This window comes from Oryza glaberrima, chromosome 5, assembly GCF_000147395.1.
Source record: "Oryza glaberrima chromosome 5, OglaRS2, whole genome shotgun sequence".
In the NCBI taxonomy this organism is placed as follows: domain Eukaryota; kingdom Viridiplantae; phylum Streptophyta; class Magnoliopsida; order Poales; family Poaceae; genus Oryza; species Oryza glaberrima.
Genome location: NC_068330.1, coordinates 17,341,620 through 17,360,729, shown reverse-complemented (window position 1 = coordinate 17,360,729; position 19,110 = coordinate 17,341,620). Strand labels below are relative to the sequence as shown.

Genomic DNA, 19,110 nt, shown 5'->3' with positions numbered 1-19,110 from the left:
GCTCTATCGAACATACATGGAATGGAGGTAGCATTTTGCTTAGGGATTGTTATTTTTCACATGATTTTTTCATCCACTTAAGTTGTTATTTTTGGTCCATCGGATCAAGATCCGATGATCCACATCTAAACTCCTTTCCAATATACATATTAACCCTAACTCCTTCCCACTTCCCACCTAGCCGCCGCCACATCTCACTCGCACGATGCACTTCCGCACTCACGCACCTCCTCCCCCAACGCCGGTGAGCACTACAGTTGTTGTCGATATGCCAAAAATAGTTTTGACTCCACCGCACCCTCCTCCGTCTCCATGGGAATCTTCTTTCTGGCTCCTTTCCCAACTAAGGCAAGATAGCCGCTATTCTTCCCCACCTCCGGTGGCTTCCATTGTCTTCACCGGCCACCGCCACCTAACCACTCACTCAAGAAGGCCCCGCCACCATTATCGTCCATTGCCATCCTCTGTCCCCGTGGCTCCTGTGATGCCACCATTGCCTTGTCACCTACCGCCAAGTCAAAGCTACCCACGCATCCCCCATCTACCTAGGGCTAGGGAACCACCATCTCTCCCTCCTTCCACCCCTATCTCAACCCCCAACACTAACTTGTTGAAACTCGCTCAAGCTGGAGAAGGAAGTCGTGGAGCACGGACCGTGAAGCAGATACAAAGGTCACAAATCTGTAAGATTTCGTTCTGATTTTATCGAATGATATTTAGCATACCTGTTTTGCTTATGTTAAGTCATGGATGTTTAGTGAGCTCCTTCTTCTATGTAATGGTGTTCTATACGACATAAGACTCAAATTGTTGGATATTATGGAGGTATAGTAAGAATAGCACCATGTTGAATTTCTTTGCCATTTGCCTCTTGTTTTTTCACTTTAGCCGATATGAGTTTACCCTACCTTGGAATATCTAAAGGGTTGCTTACATTGTAGTCAAAATAAACCTTACTAAATTTTAGCAATTTAACAATATTACCATGTTTTGGAATGATTATTTATGTATTTATCAAAGTTTGGTAAAAAAAATTAAATAGATATATATCTTTAATAACTTTATCGAAAATTGGCTTTGTTGAACTTTGGGTATCTCAATGGATTCGGGGTGCGGGTGCGAGAGCCGGTCTCCTGCACAACCAGACCATACATCCTAGTCCACGGTTTGGCCCAACCAGGCCTACCTAAGTTTACGGTCTGGCGCTGGGCCTGGACCAGAAGCTTCCATTCCGCCCACTCCCAACCAAAAATTCTTTCCCATTTCCACCCACGCGGACGGGACGCAGGAGGCTCTTCCCACACACACACCACACGCGAGCAGGCTGAGCCGGACCGAACCAGACGAACGAGACGAGACGCGCCCCACCCGATCGGTTGGTTGATCCCCCCCTCTCATCCCTCGTCTCCCTCGCCTCGCTCGCCCCGCTCGCCCTCGTCTCCCCCCCTCTTTCTACAGCCATCCGCGCCCCGGCCCCCCGCGTCAACCAAACCCTAACTCGCCCAAATCCGCCTCTCGATCTCGCCTCCGCCGTCCGCCGCCGCCGCCGCCGGCCGCCAAAACCCTACCGCCTCTCGTCGCCTCCGTCCGCCGCAGACGCGCCCGGTAAGCGTCCTCTTACCCCCTCCTCCTCCTCCTCCTCCTCCTCTCCTTGATCCCTCTCTATCTCGGGGTTCCGATTCGGGCGACGCGCCTGGGGCCCCGGGAGTTGATCCGCGCGGGCGGAGGAATGGGGCTGCGGCGTGGGAACCGCCGCTGCCGCGGAATTTCGGGCCGCGCGCGCGGTGTTTTGGCGCCAGGGGGATCGCGCGATTCGGCGGTCTGGGGGGGCCCTGTGGCGTCGGAGTTGGAGGGTGTCCCGCGGGTGGCTTCGGCTCGGGGGACGCCGCATGCCTAGAAATTTTGTGAAATTTCATTTGGGTGGGTGGAGTGGCGTGCTTTGGATTCCAGGGGAACCTTTCCATTTCGCTATGTTTTTGGTGAAACTGTGGAGGCTATTGTTCTAGGGTGTTACATGGCAGGATAAAGTTTCTCTGTTTTGTTTGCTTTCTGATAATTGGTTTCAGATTGTAGGTGGTGAAGGAAACACAAAATCCATTTTAAATGCTATATTAAGTGCAATTGTGTGATCGAACTTATTGTTTTGGTACTTAAGATTCTGGTTCAGATTTGAGAATCCTGAAGAAGGCAATGGAGGAAAATATGTTCCGAGCTAATCGTAAGAACAGGCGGTTGGATTATGTAATTGTGTTCTAGTAAATAAACAGATTTGTCGATACACATGGACCAAACAAGCAGTATTTAATGTAGCTAGTATACGGTACTAGAGATATAGATGGACAGAGATTGATACTCAGATTGACATATTGCCAAAATGTAGTTGATTTAGTTTCAGTAAAACAAAGGAGGTTGCACTAATCACATCGTTTGGTGAGCAACTTAGCATGCTTTTGCTATCAGCTCATCGTGCATCTTAATTACTGTTACATTGGCTGCCATATGGATTGTGGTGAATTGATGTATTTTATGTAAACATGGTCTTGAGTTAGCACGCCATCTGTTTTTCTGGACTGTTAAATATATAAATTTCTGTATGCTACATTCTTTGTTTAATCCTCGTTTTTTATTTATTTCTAATTGATGTCTTCAATGGTGTTTAGACGTACCCAACCATTGTTTGTAAACTATGAGGTTTTCATACTTGTAGCCACTGGGAATGAAATGGAATGTTGTGTTAGATATGCCCCCAAAAAAAAAGTCAACACCAAGGAATTAACATGGCTCTAAATCTTTGTCTGTTCTTTATGGGCTATTGTTCTCCTTTTGCCTATTCTAAATTCAGCTATGCAAGAACAAAATTGAGGGATCTGATATATTTGATTATGAAATTCAGGCTAGTTGTTATTGTGCAAGAACAAAATTGAGGGATCTGATATATTTGATTATGAAATTCAGGCTAGTTGTTATTGTTTATGTCGGAGAGGTTTTTGCTGAACTGCAATTGCATTCATGAATACCGTTATACACTTTAACCAATAGGAAAATGTATTTTTAGTTAACCAATAGGAAAATGTATTTTTAGTTAACCGCTGCCATGTAGGGTACTTTTGCACTAACTTGAATGTTTCTTCTGTGCTTGAGCCTTGAGAGAACAATTATATCACTACAAATAGCTTGGTTTTGCCAACTGCTCTAAGAAACTCTCGGTTTCTAGTTGAGCTACATTTATCTAAGCACAAGCTGCAGTTTGTGCTGACTAGCATGCCATAGTGAGAATGGCTTATAAAAACCAGTAGTTATTAGGATTCTAATCTAGACTAGGTGTTCTTACCACCATCAAATATTCTATGGTACTCCCTCCGTTTCACAATGTAAGTCATTCTAGCATTTCCCACATTCATATTGATGTTAATGAATCTAGACATATATGTCTAGATTCATTAACATTAATATGAATGTGGGAAATGCTAGAATGACTTACATTGTGAAACGGAGGAAGTAAGTGTTAATTTATTGCACTTTTGCTGCCAGTAGGTATCTGGTGAGCATTGAAATGTCATGTTTTTAATCAAACTAGTGTTAACATCATAGTGATCCTGAAGTTCCATCCAACCTATGCTATTCTATTTAAAAATAGAGGAGTCCTTAGATGGGCATATGCTATGATTTTCTTTGCAATAAGTCCTATGTTTTTTTTGTAGTTATAAACTATTTTGAAAATTGGACTGCAGGTATACAACAGGGTGATCGTCGGTTGAAAATGCCATCTGCATCCAAATCCAAGTCCAAAGACAGGTCAGCTGCCAAGGCACCAAAAGAGCAACCTAAGGTTGCAGCAAAGCCTATGGGGAATGGCACAGTTGCAAGTGCCTATAACAACTTCTCTGGAAAATTCCATCTGTTGGAGCCATCATCTTCTTTGCTGGTTAGCCAGGGCAATGACAAATTAAGGAATACAGACGAGATAGATGAACATTCTCGTAGCTCCCATGGTACAGGAGACTTTGATTGTGCCTCTAACAATGGTAGCTGTTCTGGTGAGTCAGAAGATCCAAAGGAAAAATCAACGAGTACTGCACCTCGAGTGGACTCTGTTCCAGGATGTGATGTCGATAAACGTGAGAAGATCAGACAGAAGAATGAGAAGAAGCATCAAAGGCAGAAGGAGAGGCGTGCCCAGGAGTTACATGAGCGCTGCAAGGGATACCTAATGTCGAGAAAGCTAGAGGCACTTGCGCAGAAGCTTGTTGCTATGGGTTTCTCATCAGATCAAGCAACAATGGCCCTTATACAGAATGAGGGCTGCCTTGAAGAGTCTGTTGCCTGGCTATGCAGCTTTGATGGAAGTGAGGAAGCCAAACAGCAAACAGCAGCAGATCAACAACCTGGGGTTAATTTGAAGATTGATATAACTGATGAACTTGCAAAGATTGCGACCCTGGAGGTTAAATTCAAGTGTACAAAGCAAGAGATTGAAAGGGCTGTTGTTTCTTCCGAGGGTGATCTAGAAAAGGCTGAAGAGGTTTTGAAGACACAGAAGCAAGAATCAACAGCAACTGCATCTAAGCCTGAAGGATCTGGCGATTCAAGTGGCTTGGCTAACAAAGCGCAGCTAATGCTTGCACAGAACCCAACTAGGCCTCAAACAAATGGATTTTCTTCAGTTGGGGCTCAGCAAATGAGGAGAGATGAGAAGGACTTAAACTACAAGCTTTTGTTAAATGGTAGTGGTCCAAAGGAACATGCAGTTAAAGGGTTTCAACCATTGGCACCATCTGTTAAGCCAGAGATGGGCCGACCACAATTTGTTCAACCTGAGAAAAGGCGGCTTAATGCTAATTCGGTTCCATCGGTTTCTTACATCACATCATCCCCTTTACCTGTTGCAGCACCTCAAATAAAGTCTGAAACGCGACATGTGGCAGGGGGCAATGAGGTGAAAAATGCAATGCATAATGGAAACTTGAGAGAGTCGGTAGTTGTAATGCAGCGTCCCCAATCTGCAGCTGCCAAACAAAGCCTGCCATCTACAAGCCATAGTATGTTTGCGTCAGAACCTCCAAGGGAATGGTACTTAAATGGTGCATCAGGTGTGGATATGATGTTGAATGGTGGTTTAGGTCATGGCCTAAGAAATATGAGCTTGGATGGTGTTAATCCTTCCAAGCAGTTTGTGCATGCAAACCATCAACAAAGTTTTGTTTCCAATCCTATAGATCTGGCTGCTAATGGTTGGGGTGGTACCTGGGGCTCTGGAGGTACATCATCTTCCCTTGGTGCGGCTTCATCACTTGGGTTGTTTCGAGGATGGAGCTCGTCCGAGTCGTCTTCATCTCTATCTCGTCCTGATTGGAGAACTAATGGGCCTTCACCATGTGACTACACCTCAATAGACTGGAGCCTTGACACAACGTTGTTAAACCCTGCAGCGAAGAGTGAATGGCTGTCCGACACATGGTCAACCATGTTCATGGGTGGCAGATCCACAAGACCATCTGGGAACCTTGGTGGTCCAGGCATTGCTGGGTTACATGAAAGCAATTTTCCAATGGATCCTTCTCCATCACCCCGACCCTATGATTGGCCTTCTTTCTGCAGGGGAGGATCTTCCTAGTTTCCCCTACCCTGTAGGTAAGAAGCCATCGAATAAAACAAAGTAAAAGATGTTATTTGTTTCTGTTCTTGTTTTGGTCTCAGATCCAGTTGGTTGACAAGTTTTACATGTGTATTGAACCGTGTTTGTGTATCCTCGACTGTTGGCCGAGATTAGTCATCTTTCTGTGTATGCTGTGCATGAAAAATGAAGGAAGAAATTGAAGATATCTTGGCTTAAAAACGGACGCCCCTATCTCTCTGAACAAATAGCTCACCAATTGTTCTTTGGTGATCTGTTGCTTTACTTGTTCTGTCTTGCGAATGCTGTTTTTTTTTGGGGGGGTGGGGCTGAGGGAGGGGGTTCATTCCAATGAAGTACTCCTATGTGTTTGTTTTTGGGGCTAACGGATCTTTTGCTTCTACCACTAGGTAATTCAAATAGTTTAGATGGCTTCATGACTCTCTCTTTGTTTTACATCATTTGTTATTTTACCCACTTGAAGAGATTGTCCTCTTTCTCAATTTTGCTTACCTGGGCGGAGTGCACGGTAGAAATTATATCGTCCTGTTAATGTTTTTGAACTTATGGCATTCTCATTTGGACTTTACATCCCGTCGATATTATCTTTATTCTACGCTTACACTAGGTTTTTAATAAGTTAGTCTTATGTTTAAGATGTTGCTATTGTACTTCCTCCATAAAAAAAAATCTAGTATTAGGATATGATATATTCTAAAGTATGTACAGATGCGTTGTAATAGAATATGTCACATTATATTTATGAATCTTATTAAAAGTAGCCAAAATACCTTATGTTTACGAACGAAGTGGGCATTCTGGAACGGGGAAGTACTATTATGTTGCTACCCCTTATATTACAACTTTTTTGACACACGTATGACTATTTCATCTTATCCATTACTACGTACGCTCTTTAGGTTGGCCAAACTACTAGCTGGAAGCTCGAAATGCTGAATGATGGAGTACTACAGTACACTACTCAATCAACATCGCCCGAGAATAAATTGGCCTGCCAAACATCCCTCCCGCTCCATCGTACTACTCGTACAAGGCCCAGCCAATGTCAAAGCCGCAGCGCATCTCTCCCCCTCTTGTCAACTTGACAACATTCTGTACCTGCGCATCTAGCCAGCTATATAGCCTGCTACTTGTACCACTCCTGCTGCTAGCCAGCTCGCTCGTCGCCTGCGCCGATCAGTCGTGCTCTCTCTCTTCCAGCCGCATTTGACGCCTCAGGGCTGGCGGCGTGGCATGGCAGATTGGCGATTGGCTAAGGCACTCTGCACACGTCTTTTCACGTCCCGTTTCGGCGTGGTGTACATCGGATCGCATCGATTCGTACGCGGTTGGGGGTGATGGGAGAGCGCGCAGTAGTAGCAGGTAAGGGCATCCATAATGTATTTCAAAACCAGTCCATAGCCAATAAAATAATACATTCAGCTATCTAACCACATTGTGGATGTAGTCCATAGGAGAGAAATAACAAAAGTAATCCATAAACATATGGGCTACCCATATAGAATAAAATATGTCATTTGTCTCTATTTCCTCTCTCCTCCTCATACTATTTACTAACCATATACATTGTGAATGTTGCAATAGTTAAAATCCACAAATGTGGGTCCCATCTATATGGACTACTTTAGCTATATACATTGGTGTTGCCCTAAGCTAGCGCTAAACATATTCCCTCGTTGACGGCCGGGCAGGCGCAGCTGAAGCCCCGTGCGGTATCATGTGGCCCTGTCTCGCCATCTTTATTATTCCACCGTGATCTACGCTTCATATACTCCCACTCATCTTTCTTCCCTCCCTGGCGCCATCAGCCTATTCTCTCCCAAAGATTTCCATAGATTTTTTTTCTCACTAAAAGCACTAATGTGTTTGTATTCTGCGTAGGAAGAATATTGCCGTAGAAAAACAAGTTATGTGTATGATGTACTCGATAGAGTTTGTGTTGAATAAGTGTACAAAGTCAGTTACATTTTAGCACTTAGAGTTGTACTGGGTGTTAGGACTAGAGTAACAGTTTAGACTCTACTATAGAATCTCTCTTAAATAGAGAGGTGTACTTGTTGTAATCGTATATGGCGACTTAGCATAGCGAGAGAGAGTTGCTGCTAGCAGCGTCCCACCATGAATCATTGTAACTGTGTTACGCGCTATGCGGACTTGATGTCATCCCCACCTTCCTCGTGACTCATGAGTGCGGCACGCACCTTTTTCTTTGTTTCGGAGCGGGGCGCGTACTATTACCACTACATACTACAATTTCTCCTTAGTTACTACAAGGGTTAAAAAGGTAGGCGACAAGAATGCGGTCACCGTAATCAATGTTACGGGATGTAGATTTTGACTGAACCTCGTTAATAAATATCGTGCTTTAATATCGTTATCGTGTTTGGATCTTCTATGGTATTTCTTCTGTGTTTGGTTTCTGATGATGCTATTGGTACTGATTTTATAACGTACTGACCGTGTGCAGTGCACACCACAAAATGTGGCGAGCAGTCAGTAGTTTGCTGCAACAAACAAATGACCGTTCTTTTTGGCTGTCTGTCACACGAGGTGCACGACACTGACCGGATATATGCCGTCCTGGCTCAACGATGCAACTTCACCTCGAGAGATCTAGTAGTGGACTATGTACATGATTGAGTAGAGTCGGAGTACTATTAGGGTAGCCTTTGGAGGTTCTAGGTGAACTGAAACTTAGCTAGTAGCCACGACTAGGATAAACAACCGTTCGTAGTATTGCACAAAGGTAGTAGTATTACAAAAAGCGAGGAACATCCTGAATTCCTGATTCGGTGCCTTGCACAAAGGTAGGAATTGCTGGAAGAGCCCGGGAGCGTGTTCGCCCCATCCCCAAGCACAGATGCTCAGCTCCACTGGAATATCATCGGTCTAGTGGGAGAGATCCTAATCTGGAAACTGTTTTAACAGCTTGAGTGGACGTCCATCCGTTTATTGCATATCATTTAAATGGTTATGAAAAAAATTAAAAAAATATGAACTAGATAGATCAATATGTAATATATCGATCCACAAACATGCAAGTTAAAATTTAACTTCTACAAGTTGTAACAAAAATAACAAATAAAATTCAAATTACTATATGTATATTTACAATTAAATTTATTATTTTTGTTACAATTTGTAGAAGTTGAATTTGAACTTGCATGTTTGTGGAGTGATATATTACATATTGATCTATCTTGTTATTTTTTTTTGAAAATTTTTCGTAACCATCTAATTGATATGTAATAAACGGGTGGACGTCCACTCGAGCTATTAGAATCCATCTCCATCCTAATCTGAGATATCAGCGCATGCAAGTACAAACGCCGAAACGCGTGAGGCCCCCTTATTGCCCCCTTTCGAGCCAGGGATATACATATTTGTTTATTTTCTTCGTCCGAGTAGAAATAAAACCGTGTGAAATTACGGTGTTTCAATGGAGGCTTTTCCAAATTTCGTGTGGATTTTGCAGTTGTTTATTACAGTAGCTCCAATAGGAGTACTGTAGCGCACTGAGCACTCATCGACACGCCAGTAGGAGTTGTTTGCCGGTGGATTATTGAACCAACCGCCCAACACGCCCGTGACACGCGCCGCGCGGTGCCGACGCGCACTCCCGTGTCGCGCGATCGAGCGAGCGACCGGCCGCCCCCACTCCCGCAGTGTGGCAGGCCAACCGGCCGACCGAACGTGTCGAGCGTGCGTGACGGCCTCCTACCATCCATCGGCCGGCGCCCCACACACCGCACGTAGTGGCACGGCACGACCGACGACAACGAACGCGCGGAGCGCGCGCGGGCGCATCGCGTCGTGACACATCGCACACGGGCCCGGGCCGTCCTGCCTTGTGCCTGCCCTGCCGGCCGCGACGACCGTGACGCGAGCACCGTCTCGATCGCCGGCCGCCCGGCCAACGCGAGCGCGCGACGCGGCACGATTGCCCGAGTTCGCCGCGCGCGCTGCTACCCCGTACGTGCGCCGTTCGACGTACGCGGCTTCGAGTCAACGGGCATGCGCGGCCGGTCGCGGCGCCGTCGCGCGGGCACCCTCTGCCTTGTTTCGTTGGGAATACGGTACCATTATGGCATCCATGCAATGTACAGAGAAACGTAGTAGTACGTATATATACGTACTCCACGCTACACGATCGTTGGATCTGACACGTACGTAGGGGAGACGCTTGCTAATGAGTTGCTTTCGTGCAATGGCGTGTCGGTCCAGATGAGATATGTGGCGGCCATGCGCGCCCATGCCTGGTCTCTATCACTTTGGCTGTATTTAATTCCCTTCAAACTTTCAAAAATCCGTCACATTAAATATTTAGACATATGCATGGAGTATTAATTGTGGACGAAAAAAAACAATTATACAACTTGCATGTAAATTGCGAGACGAATCTTTTAAGCATAATTGCGCTATTATTTGACAATATGTTGCTATAGTAAACATTTGCTAATGACGGATTAATTAGGCTTAATAGATCTATCTCGCAGTTTACAGACGGAATCTGTAATTAAATTGTGGTTCATATACGTAAATAATTTTTGTGACAAGGAACTCAACACGGCCTTTATTAACTAGGGTCCCTGTCCATGATCACCGAGTATGAGAGGCACCGGAACCAGATCCTTTGACTTTTGAGGGGTCAAACAGTGATCTGCGTGACTGCATTCGGTATAGGTAAATATCGTACTCCATCCGTCGCGATTTTTATCTATCTTAAACTAAATGTGTCATATTTAATCAAAATCTGTTATATTTTAGTACTCCCTCTGTTTCAAAATATTTAACACCATTAATTTTTTAGCATATATTTAACCGTTCGTCTTAATAAAAAGTTGATGAAATATGTAAAACTATATGTGTATATGAAAGTATATTTAACAATGAATCAAATGATATGAAAAGAATAAATAATTACTTAAATTTTTTTAATAAGACGAATAGTCAAACACGTACTAAAAAATCAACGGTGTCAAACATTTTAAAACGGAGGGAGTATAAGCGTAGAGAGAGAGAAGCATATAGTAGTATATATAACTACATATCGTAGCAATAGAATCGTTTCTAATCCATTTAAGACTAACCGGTGACTATATAATCCTATACACCTCTGAATGTTCACCTCAAAAATCTTCACGTGCAGTTGGGCAGCTTGCACGTGAAGATGGTGATCTTTACATACCATCTCGGGGAGACGGATCGGTCTTCCGCACGTGAAAATGCTTTTTGGGTAGCATGAAAAAACGAGTTTTGTCAAGATGATATACGGACGAAGGCCAATGGATAACCGATTTGTTTACAGTGGGTTAAAATAGTACTCCTTCTATCCCAGTTTAATTATCACGTAAGGTTTTTAAGGTCTTCCTAAAATGAACATCCTCTAATAAGTGCATTTTTGTTTATTTATGTCAAAAGTAAATGTGTAATATTGAATATATTAAATGCAACCAACCAAAGAGTAATTTCTATTGGTCCAACTACATATAATATTTAAAACTTGATGCAATCCACGGAACACGAAGCAACGTAGCACCTTAACCAATGAGAATTAATTATAACATGATGGATGTTTTATTGTCCTTGGTCTCTACGCTCTTTGCTTAGGTGATGATCAAAATTGGATTGAGGGAGTATAATGCTTAAACCTAGCAATTATTAGTCCCTCCTTCCCAAACACCACCTAACCAATGCCGATGTAGAAAGTTTTTAAGAAATTGTATGTGACACGAATAATCCTGAACGATAATCGTATTAATGATAGTGGATGATAAGATTTCACTGTGTTCCAGAACAATTACACAATAGTAATTGCCTACTACGTTATAAGTTGATAACCCTAAACATAGCTATATTTAAAATATAATCATATATTTAAATATAGTATATTTTCATCCAATCATATTACAGATGATATTTCTCCTAGCATCCCCACTAACGAAAAATAAAATGAAAAACCCTGTCCCGCTTTTCCTCCTTCCCATAACTGATATTTCTATGATTTATCTTATCCCCCTATTATCCTCTCGTGATACTTTGTCGAGCTGGTCCAATGGGGTGCCAGGAAGTAGGACACTCAGCAGTCTCAGCTCTCACTCTCCGTCCTGCTCCGGCGCTGCAGTGAGCGAGCTTACATATGCACGTCCGCGAATGAATTGCAGCCACACAGCCCCCGGCCCGTTGTCCTTTCTCCACCTCGGTGGTCATCAGCTAGACAGCTATCGCGCGCCGTCCCACCACCATCTTGCTCCACTACGCGGACCACCGCGCGCGAGCAGAGCATCTCCTCACTCTCTAGCTTGCTCCAGTTTCGCGTAGCTGCGTGACAGTTCAATTGAACTCTCTGGATTCGTTGGTTACTTCGTCTGAGCTGCTGCAGCGTTGAGGAGGAGGAGGAGCAATGGCGCTCACGACGTTCTCCATTTCGAGAGGAGGCTTCGTCGGCGCGCTGCCGCAGGAGGGGCATTTCGCTCCGGCGGCGGCGGAGCTCAGTCTCCACAAGCTCCAGAGCAGGCCACACAAGGTCTGTGTGGTCGATTGCTGCTACGGTACTGGGCTATTGGCTCTGTTCTTACGCTATGGTTTGTTGTTCTTGCTGCTGCATTCGCCATTGCAGGCTAGGCGGAGGTCGTCGTCGAGCATCTCGGCGTCGCTGTCCACGGAGAGGGAGGCGGCGGAGTACCACTCGCAGCGGCCACCGACGCCGCTGCTGGACACGGTCAACTACCCCATCCACATGAAGAACCTGTCCTTCAAGGAGCTCCAGCAGCTCGCCGACGAGCTCCGCTCCGACGTCATCTTCCACGTCTCCAAGACCGGGGGACATCTCGGGTCCAGCCTCGGCGTCGTTGAGCTCACCGTCGCGCTCCACTACGTGTTCAACACGCCTCAGGACAAGATCCTCTGGGACGTCGGCCACCAGGTAACCCTTCGCTCTTAGCTCCGGTCGGACAACGTGCCTCGCCATGTGAGGGTGCTTCGAAGCTCGGAGACAAGGCCTGACCAACCCACCCACTTTCTTTATTCACCAACGCAGTCGTACCCTCACAAGATTCTGACCGGGCGGCGCGACAAGATGCCGACGATGCGTCAGACCAACGGCTTGTCGGGATTCACCAAGCGGTCGGAGAGCGAGTACGACTCCTTCGGCACCGGCCACAGCTCCACCACCATCTCCGCCGCCCTCGGTAACCTCCTCTTCTTCCTCCAGTCTCTCTGCATCGAGCTGTAAATTCTCTGTGAAACTGACCTACAGGCCGGCGTACGTGAGATTGGCAGGGATGGCGGTGGGGAGGGATCTCAAGGGAGGGAAGAACAACGTGGTGGCGGTGATCGGCGACGGCGCCATGACGGCCGGGCAGGCGTACGAGGCGATGAATAACGCGGGGTATCTCGACTCCGACATGATCGTGATTCTCAACGACAACAAGCAGGTGTCGCTGCCGACGGCGACGCTCGACGGGCCGGCGCCGCCGGTGGGCGCGCTCAGCAGCGCCCTCAGCAAGCTGCAGTCCAGCCGCCCACTCAGGGAGCTCAGGGAGGTGGCAAAGGTAAGGCCTCACAAGCGTTCAACGCTCACGCTCGATTGCCCACTGCCCAGCAAGGCACGTGAATGAAAAAGAAAAGGGAAGACAAAAAAACAAAAAATAGTGTCGCCGGATAAGCGTAGAACTACTACGAAATGCGCCAAATTTTTAACGGGTTTTAGAATGAAACCGTCTAGTTTTTACCTAAATTTTAAGGACACGTTCGCTTGTCCAGAGAGCAGAGGGGCCTTACGAAATTTGAAGGCGACCGTGGAAATTAGTGAGGAAATAGTGACAATTTAACTTGCGTCCAGCAGCAGCAATCAACAGTGTTAAGAGTACGCCGTTAGCAAATGTGTCAGTGTCTCGCTCGCTTTTTCAATTTCAATTGCATGTTGTTTGATGCTTGCGTCGCATACATTCCAAAATAAGCTGTGTCAGACATGGGCTAGTTATACGTGTCTCGCATGGATCCACTCACCACAAAAGAAAATGGCGATGAAATCTATATGCTTCAGTCAATAAACTAGTAGGAGTACTATTATAGAGTACAGTAGTACTGCACACAAACCATAACACATTTGTCCTTTACAAAGCAGCTTAAGCCAGTATCTCAACAAGTTTGAGACGTCTCTTAACAACCAAAATATTAGACCATACTGCGTGTTCTCTATGCACGCTTGAAACATAGGCATCAGATTAATCCTGAAGTACAAACACACGCATACCCACTGAAGCATATACATGTTTTCTATGTCGTCCAATCTTTTCCTTTTTACGGATTCAATTATCAAGGACATGCTTTCAAAGCTTCTAAACGGTCCAATTTTTTAAAAAAGTTCAACATATAAATGTAATAGTTAATACATTCATCTGTTCCTTTAAATATTATCACAAAATCAGATAATCCATCCTTTCAAACTGGGCTGATGTTTGGGCTTTAAAGAAGGGGTTGCTATACAACGGAATCTCATTGGGACAGGATGATATCGGTTAGATATCAGGTCCTAATACCTCTGAGGTAACATGTCCTGATACATAACTGGTAGGTGATACCTATAAGGTATCAGGCGATTTCTACAACGTATCAGGTGATACTTGCGAAATATCAGGTGAAACCTGTCAGGTATCAGGCGATTCCTACCACGTATCATGTGATACTTGCAAACTATCAGGTGAAACCTGTCAGGTATCAGGCGATTCCTACCACGTATTAGGTGATAGTTGCGAAATATCAAGTGAAATGTATCAGGCGATTCCTACCACATATTAGGTAATGCTTGCGAAGTGTCAGCTGAAACTTGTCAAGTATCAGGCGATTCCTACCACGTATTGGGTGATACTTGCAAGATATCAAGAGCCGGGCACCAAAGCGTCGTCGCCGGTGGTACCACCATCCACGTCTCACGCCGGAGCTTGTCGCCGGCGGCAGCATCCTCCACAGCCTACGCTACGTTAGAGCTCATTGCCGGCGGCGGCGTCCTCTGTCATCCACGCTTCACGCCAGAGCTAGTCGCCGACGGCCACATCCTCCACCGTCTACGCCACGTCAAAGCTCGTTGCCGGCGGCTGCGTCCTCCGTCATCCACGCCTCACGCCGAAGCTAGTCGCCGACGGCCGCATCCTCTGTCGTCTACGCCACGTCAGAGCTCGTTTCCGGCGGCCGCGTCCTCCGTCATCCACACCCCACACCCGAGCTCGTCGCGGCAGCCGTGTCCTCCATCATCCACGCCCCACGGCCCACGCAGAGCTCATCGTCGATGGCCGCATCCTCCTCTGTCCACGCCACGTCGGAACTCGTTGACGCCGGCCGTGTCCTCCTTGCTCCGCGACTATCCACTCCAGTGACAGCACTGTCCTCGGCCGTCGCAACAACCCACGTCCATCAATTCCGACACCGAGCTCGTGTTGCTCCTCAATGCGTCACCACTCTTCGATTTAGCGACGGCGGCCAAGCCCCGCGCGACGCCGCCGTCCTCAGCTGGCGTGAGTAGCTGTGCAGCGCGACGATAACGTGCACGACGACCTACAATGGCTCACACCGCGCCGCAACCTCACGCGAAATATCCTGTCTCAGCTGCAACGCCGCCGTGAAACCTGGTTGTGGCCATTCTTATCCATAAGCGCGTGAGGCTGGGAGAGGATGACGATCCTGTCCTGAACGTTAGCAACGGTATCCCGGTATTTAGCATTCCCGTAAAAGAAACGTTGGCTGGGCCAGTCAAATTTGCTCTTTTGGGCTGGAAAAGAATCCCCAGACGAACCAGCCCAGATCCTATGTGGGCTAAAAGACACACCTAAATGAAAGGTCGGCCCAGTTAATACAATTTTGACACCCTACTCTTCTTCTGTGCGCGCGCGTGTGAATCCAGGGCGTGACGAAGCAAATCGGAGGGTCGGTGCACGAGCTGGCGGCGAAGGTGGACGAGTACGCCCGCGGCATGATCAGCGGCTCCGGCTCGACGCTCTTCGAGGAGCTCGGCCTCTACTACATCGGTCCCGTCGACGGCCACAACATCGACGACCTCATCACCATCCTCCGCGAGGTCAAGAGCACCAAGACCACAGGCCCGGTGCTCATCCACGTCGTCACCGAGAAAGGCCGCGGCTACCCCTACGCCGAGCGCGCCGCCGACAAGTACCACGGTGAGAATCCCAAATCGTCGTGACCTCCTGCGTTTCTTGTTGAAATGTTTGAATCATCATGCGTGAGACCAACCGCGGTCGATTGATCGAGTTTGGTGTGTTCTTGGTGATCGATGTTGCAGGCGTGGCGAAGTTCGATCCGGCGACGGGGAAGCAGTTCAAGTCGCCGGCGAAGACGCTGTCGTACACGAACTACTTCGCGGAGGCGCTCATCGCCGAGGCGGAGCAGGACAACAGGGTCGTGGCCATCCACGCGGCCATGGGGGGAGGCACGGGGCTCAACTACTTCCTCCGCCGCTTCCCGAACCGGTGCTTCGACGTCGGGATCGCCGAGCAGCACGCCGTCACGTTCGCCGCCGGCCTCGCCTGCGAGGGCCTCAAGCCGTTCTGCGCCATCTACTCCTCCTTCCTGCAGAGAGGCTACGACCAGGTTCGCCATTCTTCACACCATCTCGATCGATCTCTGCTTTCCCGTACCGCCGTACGCCATTGCTGACGACGCCGTCGTTGCTGGCTGAACAGGTGGTGCACGACGTGGACCTCCAGAAGCTGCCGGTGAGGTTCGCCATGGACAGGGCCGGGCTCGTGGGCGCCGACGGGCCGACGCACTGCGGCGCGTTCGACGTCACCTACATGGCGTGCCTGCCGAACATGGTCGTCATGGCCCCGTCCGACGAGGCGGAGCTCTGCCACATGGTCGCCACCGCCGCGGCCATCGACGACCGCCCCTCCTGCTTCCGCTACCCAAGAGGCAACGGCATCGGCGTCCCGCTACCACCCAACTACAAAGGCGTTCCCCTCGAGGTACGACGCACATACGTACACTCCATGGCCGGCTTCTCTCGGAGACCAATGCATGCAAATATCTCACAGCTGGCCGGCGCCGGTCGCCGGAGTTTTGGCAGGTCGGCAAAGGGAGGGTACTGCTGGAGGGCGAGAGGGTGGCGCTGCTTGGGTACGGTTCGGCTGTGCAGTACTGCCTCGCCGCAGCGTCGCTAGTGGAGCGGCACGGCCTCAAGGTGACCGTCGCCGACGCGAGGTTCTGCAAGCCGCTGGACCAAGCGCTCATCAGGAGGCTGGCCAGCTCCCACGAGGTGCTCCTCACCGTCGAGGAAGGCTCCATCGGCGGGTTCGGCTCCCACGTCGCGCAGTTCATGGCCCTCGACGGCCTCCTCGACGGCAAACTCAAGGTAATTTTCGTCTCGCCATTGACCAACATCCCGTCTTAGAATACTACCAGTAGAGAATACCGTGACGTAAACGTATCGGTGTGTGTAAGGACAGGTCCTGATGTTTGTGTTTGATTGGTGCAGTGGCGGCCGCTGGTGCTACCCGACAGGTACATCGACCACGGGTCACCGGCGGATCAGCTGGCGGAGGCAGGGCTGACGCCGTCGCACATCGCGGCGACGGTGTTCAACGTGCTGGGCCAGGCGCGGGAGGCGCTCGCCATCATGACGGTGCCCAACGCGTAGCAGATGCGTGGCGCCTCTGGTAGAGACAATGCTTTGTACATGTAGAGATCAGTGAATTGTATATTAGTCGGCGTCGGGATAAATATTGATTAGTGATGCTGAGGGGAACAGTTACAGTTTTTTTGCTCTTCAGTTGTTCGTGGACGGAGACCCGGCTGCTCGATGTTCGATCGCTTGTATATCTAAGAAATGTTGTAAATGGATAGATTTATTGATCATGATAAGGATTAGTCGGGTATTAATTGAAAGCATCAAAATGCGACTCAACGGAAAGCAAATACTCCCTCCGTTTCAAAATGTTTGACACCGTTGACTTTTTAGCACATGTTTAACCGTTTGTCTTATTCAAAAACTTTTGTGAAATATGTAAAATTATATACCTACATAAAAATATATTTAACAATGAATCAAATGATAGGAAAAGAATTAATAACTACTTAAATTTTTAAATAAAACGAATGGTTAAATATGTACTAAAAAGTGAAGGGCGTGTAGCTATCTAGCTAGCATGAGTCGCTGCTGTCTGGCATGCGTGCATCGTGATGTTTTCGATCAAGTATGCAGTAGTACTGAACATTATGGGTCAGCGTGGCAGGGGGCGTCGCAAGTTGGTGCATGCACCGCTTTTTTTCTGGTTCATTCTGTCCAACTGTTCATCTGGGATAGCGTCATTAGCATCAGGACAGATATACTGTTAGACAGCCCATATGTGACATCAATAATTGGGTTGGATGAGGATCAGAGAGTGCACACTGCAGATATATATAGGATTATTACAAGTAAGCTGTGCATTATGTGGTAAATGTGATCGCGCATCATCAACAAGGCTCAAATGGACTAATGTAAACAAACACCATTAAGGACGACTATAATAAGCATAAGCATCTGGGGATCCCTTTCATCCGGGGATCGTTGATTTCATCTGCTCACTATAATTGTTGGAGGCGGTATGTGCAAAATTCGTGGAACTATACGTGCCTCTCGATATATTTTCTCACCAAATAACACGAATCTTTCTAACGGTTGGATCTAAATCGAATCTTCCAGATTCTCCTACGTTTTCATTTAATTTGTCAGTGAGACCCAATGCCGCACACCCGAAGCAGCATCGTGCAGCCATCTTCACCACCCGGCACACCGCCACTCTCCACCTCACCAGTAAAACCCTCCTGATCGTGCGTCCTCCTCCTCATAACCCTACTTTACCATGCTTCTTCATCTTAATCCCCAGCTTTGGTGTCTCCACCATGCTACCCTCTTCCGTCTCTAGTGACTCGATCCTACTGTTGGATCCGTCACCACCTCCTAAGCTAGAGGTGGTTGTAGACCATGATTTAATCCCAGAAATCTACCGAGTGATGTATAGCATTGCCAAAACTAAGTTACCTCTCACAAAGCATAGCTCTGTAAAATCGCAAATCACAAGTGATGACTAACGACAACATAGTGTTTCCTAAAAAAATGCACACAAGTACGCAACAATTCAGTGCTATTACATTGGTACTTGAAGTTAAAAGTTTCGCAAGGCCAAACACTTAAGTAGATATGGCAGCGTCTCGCATATCTGCAGTACCAAAAAAAAAAGAACAAACTGACAAGGTGCCAATTTCATTGAACAAAACATGGGAAAATTTCATATATAGCTATGGGTGAAAACCAATACTATATGGTGGGCTAGGAATTAACACCCATGGCAGCAACGTTGAAAACCTCCTGACTCCTGCAAGGACCCATGTCCACCCCCCCTCCCCGCTTTGATTTTTGTGCCAAGGCCTAATCACCAAAGGTTCCTTGTGTTAGAAGATCATCTGAATCCTTTTCTTCC

The 19,110-nt window shown here is 47.3% G+C and overlaps 2 protein-coding genes across 2 annotated transcripts; both read left to right on the top strand.

Annotated features, from left to right (window-relative positions):
• Positions 1–1,410: 1,410 nt before the first annotated feature.
• LOC127774345 (uncharacterized) lies at positions 1,411–5,899 on the top strand. The gene is made up of 2 exons (XM_052300570.1): positions 1,411–1,605; positions 3,732–5,899. The coding sequence occupies exon 2, from the start codon at positions 3,761–3,763 to the stop codon at positions 5,612–5,614; it is 1,854 nt and encodes a 617-aa protein (XP_052156530.1). The 5' UTR covers positions 1,411–1,605; positions 3,732–3,760; the 3' UTR covers positions 5,615–5,899.
• A 5,919-nt stretch (positions 5,900–11,818) lies between these two features.
• On the top strand, positions 11,819–17,542 carry LOC127773525 (1-deoxy-D-xylulose-5-phosphate synthase 1, chloroplastic). Its single transcript, XM_052299607.1, has 9 exons — positions 11,819–12,161; positions 12,255–12,560; positions 12,675–12,825; positions 12,917–13,188; positions 15,537–15,810; positions 15,933–16,240; positions 16,333–16,614; positions 16,716–17,000; positions 17,124–17,542. Exons 1-9 carry the CDS (start codon positions 12,039–12,041, stop codon positions 17,283–17,285), a joined length of 2,163 nt encoding a protein of 720 aa, XP_052155567.1. The 5' UTR covers positions 11,819–12,038; the 3' UTR covers positions 17,286–17,542.
• Positions 17,543–19,110: the final 1,568 nt, after the last annotated feature.